Source organism: Triticum aestivum, chromosome 4D, assembly GCF_018294505.1.
Source record: "Triticum aestivum cultivar Chinese Spring chromosome 4D, IWGSC CS RefSeq v2.1, whole genome shotgun sequence".
In the NCBI taxonomy this organism is placed as follows: Eukaryota; Viridiplantae; Streptophyta; class Magnoliopsida; order Poales; family Poaceae; genus Triticum; species Triticum aestivum.
The window spans coordinates 475,798,161-475,802,614 of record NC_057805.1 but is presented as its reverse complement, the minus strand read 5'-3'; the positions used below and the strand labels follow the sequence as shown (position 1 = coordinate 475,802,614).

The window sequence follows — 4,454 nt, the reverse complement described above, 5'->3', positions numbered from 1 at the left end:
GTTCTTAATTTGTGCTTGCAGGATTGCTTGACTGAGACTAGAGGTGTTATTTGTATGAATTGATACCTTGGTTCTCAACTAAGGGAAAGGTTGCCCACTACAAACCCTTACAATTGGAGCCCAACAACTTATATTTTAATACAGAGGTGGAAGCTAGCAATCGTGTTCAACACTTGTTACATACGATTTGGTAAGTACTTATTGAATGGTTCTTAAAGGCTCCTACAAGGACAATAATGTGTAGTTTTTTTACTCTTAGAATCATATAAGGACAATCACCTATAGTTTTTTTTTGAATATGTTTATGCAAGGGCAGTGGAATAATTGTTTTCCAGATAAACTAACCATTTGATCAAACTTTCCAGCCGACCACCATGATAATCTTTTCATATTGAGAAGGTAGGGATTGAAGGTTGGTCTATCTCCATGTGCATGATAAGTGGAATGATTTACTTCTCTCAGAATCATTTGCATGCTTGCATTCATATGTGTTCGATGAAGACATCCCCAATGTATTCTTTTTCGCCAACCATGATATGTGATAATTATTGCATCTGGCATTATCTGTTGAAGCCCATGGTGAGCTGCAGATCGTTGAACAGCTGCCCTAGTCATCTATATCCATGGTTGACAAGGACCTATGGGATTATGATTGGGGGCAGAAGTAGTTCTTTAGGGAAGTTCTTCAAATTTTGTTTCAGTAACATCTCATCGCAGCAACCTTACTTGTGGATATCGAAATCTAGCATGCCAGTAAAGCTTAAAGTTTTTCCATGGTTGTTGCTCTTGATAGTCTATACGAGCAACACATGTTGAAAAGACGGTACCCTGATGTTGGCGCAAGCTTCTCATGTGTTAGTTGCTCATCTGCTACTTAGGAAACCATACTCTTTTCATCTTTGGACACCCCTTCAACATTTTGTGTTCATCATAGCTTCATATTCACTGATCTCCGAATTCTACTCGGATTGCTCTCACTATTCCATGTTCTCCGAAATCTATGCGGATTGATCACATTATTCCATGGTCGCCGAGTTCTATGCGGATTGCTCTCAATGAACAAACTTCGTGCCGTCGAAATTGTGATATAGTAACCATTAATTCGTTACTCGTAGGTCACCCGCCAAATTTTCGGGATCACAAAGATGACCGACGTAACTAATCGTGTTTGTAAGAAGACAACATACAAAAGCCCCACATAACATTGCTAACAACATGCAATCACAATTCACAAACACCTCTGATCGAAACGTAAGCGTGCAGTCATCGGGTTGTCGAAACCGTAAAAGAACTAGCCCGTTAATTTGTAATTGCTCGATCATTCCACGTGTGCGTATTGATGTATGATTGTTAGGTCATTTTACGTGTTTCTTGCGAGTCCGCCGCGTTGTGTGTGGTTCATTCTTGCGGCCTCTTTGCTTGGCAAGATTTCGAAAACACAAGACTATGAAAAACTCAAGACAAGAATGGCATTGCCATGTTCAGTACCACATTAATGAAGGGTCATTTGAGTGTGCACGGGGAGCATGTAGGATTCCTATGGAAAAACCTTGGTAGTACTACGAAAGAATCCTAAAAGAAAATGCCCATGGTTTGCAACCACCGTATCAATCAAACAACCAACATAAAAGCCTTTCCGCCTAGCACTGCTTCATGCACGCTGCCATGCTAAATGTTAACTAGTACGAGGTAAAGCCTTTTTGGCCTAGAGAAAATCCCGAATTCGTTGCACCCGAAAAATCGGTGCCCCTACTACCGAGTGCTACACACAGCAGTTTGGTTAAGCCAAGCAGCAGCACCACCACTTGCTCCGTCCTCCCAGACGAGTAAAGATTCAGCCCTCTACTGGCTCCTCGCAGACGGCCGTCGTGCCCTGCAACCACAATCCTAGCCTGCCCACCCTGGCAATACTAGGATGTTCCCCCGGCCGTTATCTTTCTTTCCCACACGGAGCCATGAATCGAGCCTAAAGTCAGTCAGCCAGGAGGAAGACCAGAGCGAGGTCGGGCGCGATCAAACGCCAGGAAAAACAAACAAACAAACAAAAGAATTGCAAGGCCAAGGGGGGACACGGCCGAGCCGACGCCCCCGACACGCAGCTACCAGCACGAGTAGTCGCCACTTCGCATATCTCCTCCCCCACATGGATGGGTACGGACCTGCAGGCATGTAGAGTAACTTGGATACCGAAAGGAAGTAGAGCTGTCGAAATCATGCTACGCTGAAGGCAAAACAGACAGCAGAACACACACACATCAACTGATGAACATGACAAGCGAGTGTTCCATTTCAAGACACGCAGATATGCAATGGTTTATCATCAAGGTATCGGCCACCATAAGCAGCAGCAGCAGCAGCAGAGTTGCACGGGATGGTGATGCCTGCCTGCTCTGCTAATAAGTTTCTCGCTTCCGCTAGCTTGACTCAACGAACTCGACTAAGACGACTGACGACCGGAGGAGACTAATCTGACTGACTGACTGACTGACTGACCCATGGGTGTCAAGAGCTGCTAGATTGATTGCTGGCTGCTCTTAAACCCCTAATCCTAAAGGCCAGTCCCTATGACATGACAGAATGGAAATTCGACACGAAAATCACGGATGAAGGAGCCGACGACGACGCTAATCACGGACAGGATCTCTAATTTAATCTACCAGCTCCATGGCTTGGCCATCGATGATGCTCGCCCCTACGGCAGCGGCGCCTGGGCAGGGCCAGGGGCTGGGGCCGGGGCCGGGGCAGGGGCGCCGTCGTCGTTCTTGGCGGAGAGGCGCGCCGCCGCGCGCTCGGCGCGGCGGGCCTTGGCGGTGGCGCGGACGGCGGGGGAGGCGCCCTCGCCCTCGCCCTCGCTGTCGCTCCGGAGCCGAATCTGCATGACGCGGCGGTGGGAGTTGGAGTGCAGCAGCGGGGAGAAGGTGGGGCTGTTGGCCGGCCGGTACTCCGGGAGCAGCCGCCCGGTCTTGTACCGCACGCCGCACGCGTTGCACAGCGTGCGGGGCCCCAGCGGCCCCTGCCGCCACTGCGGGGTCACCTCCGACGCGCAGTGCGTGCACCGCCGCGCCGCCGGGAGCGGCGGCGGCAGCGTGGGCGGCTGCGCCAGGTTCCAAGGCGCCGTCACCCGGCGCCGACGCCCCTTCGTCCTCGGCCCCACCGCCGGCCGCCCCGACGGGGCCGCCGGCGCCGGCTCCGGCACCTCCTCCACCGCCTCCACCGCCATGGTCTCCACCGACGGGAACGCGTCCTTGTTCGACAGCCACTCCAGCTCCTCCAAATCCTCCTCCCCCGCCGCCGCCCCGGCCGCCAGTCCCCCATCCCCCGCCGCCGCCTCCAACCCCTACAAAAAAAACACAAAACTTTGTTTAGCCCCTCTATCTAACCAAACCCTCAGCCGCAGTCACGGGGGGGGGGGAAGGGAGAAGCAGCCACCGTCTGGTCAAAGAAGCTATTGAAGCTGGGCAGGTCCTGGGCCAGCGCCGCCGCCGCCGCGTGCTTGTCAACATCGCCGCCGCCCACCATGGCCGCCGCCGCCGCCGCGAGAACGCACGCGCGCACAGGGATGGAAAGAAATGGAAAACAAAAGCGGCTCGATTGCTCCGGCGCTCCGACTGTCCGATCGATCCGGTGGCCTTTTTATCGTCAGCGCCTCCACCCCTTTCCTGGAGGATTTTTGTTGCTATCTTTGCTCAAGCGGGAGCGGAGTGATTAATTTTTGTCTCGTTTCTTGGTGATGATGCGAGGGAAAACCATCGGTGTTAACGAGGGTAAATTACCCATGGCGTTCACGTGGCCGCGCCTTCCCCCTCTCTAATGCGTTCGGGGCGTCACCGCGTCCAGTGGCTATACGCGATTTGGATTCATTAGCTGGTCACTAAATACGGGGGATTTATTACTCGCCAAAATGTGATATGCGCTGGGATTATTGTTATTAATTCGCAATATACGGTGGAGGTTATTTGCAGGGGACAGAGGATAGAAACGGAAGGTCAGCAAATTTCCATTTCCGCCGGTGTGAATACAGCAAATTTGCCAGCTCACGCTGTGCAAATTCATTAAAGATTGCATTGCGTGAGTGCTGCGAGAATACAGGTGTTCTAGAAAGATCCAGGGGTAATTAACCTCGGAGATATGAAATCCAAATTTGCTAGGTTTTGTACTTGTTAGGGCATCTACAACCGGGTAAATTTGACCCCTCAAACGTTCACAGACGCGTCTGACCAGTATCCGGCCGTGTTCATTTTGACTCCTATGTTTTCGTCTATGCAGCCATGTCCCTGACTTATTTTTCTATACATCCGGTTGCATGCAAGTGATTGGTGGAGAAGGAGAGAGAAAAAAAATGCTTTGTGGTGGGCCAAATCCTTTATGGCGGACACGGAACCACTGACCAGACATGCCCGGTCACTCCTCATACTCATCTCATATATGAGGGGTGACGGACAGCCCGGACATTT

The 4,454-nt window shown here is 51.3% G+C and overlaps 1 protein-coding gene across 1 annotated transcript; it reads right to left on the bottom strand.

Annotated features, from left to right (window-relative positions):
- Window positions 1–2,257: 2,257 nt before the first annotated feature.
- LOC123100398 (GATA transcription factor 4) lies at window positions 2,258–3,825 on the bottom strand. Its single transcript, XM_044522337.1, has 2 exons — window positions 3,430–3,825; window positions 2,258–3,337 (listed from the first exon to the last, which is right to left on the bottom strand). Exons 1-2 carry the CDS (start codon window positions 3,517–3,519, stop codon window positions 2,693–2,695), a joined length of 735 nt encoding a protein of 244 aa, XP_044378272.1. The 5' UTR covers window positions 3,520–3,825; the 3' UTR covers window positions 2,258–2,692.
- Between the last annotated feature and the right edge of the window lie 629 nt (window positions 3,826–4,454).

Excerpts from the sequence above, each read along its gene's own strand:
- LOC123100398 (XM_044522337.1), bottom strand. The coding sequence starts at position 3,519 with ATGGTGGGCGGCGGCGATGTTGACAAGCACGCGGCGGCGGCGGCGCTG. Across the intron at positions 3,338-3,429 it reads ATAGCTTCTTTGACCAGACG|GGGTTGGAGGCGGCGGCGGG; the intron begins GTGGCTGCTTCT and ends TTTTTTTTGTAG.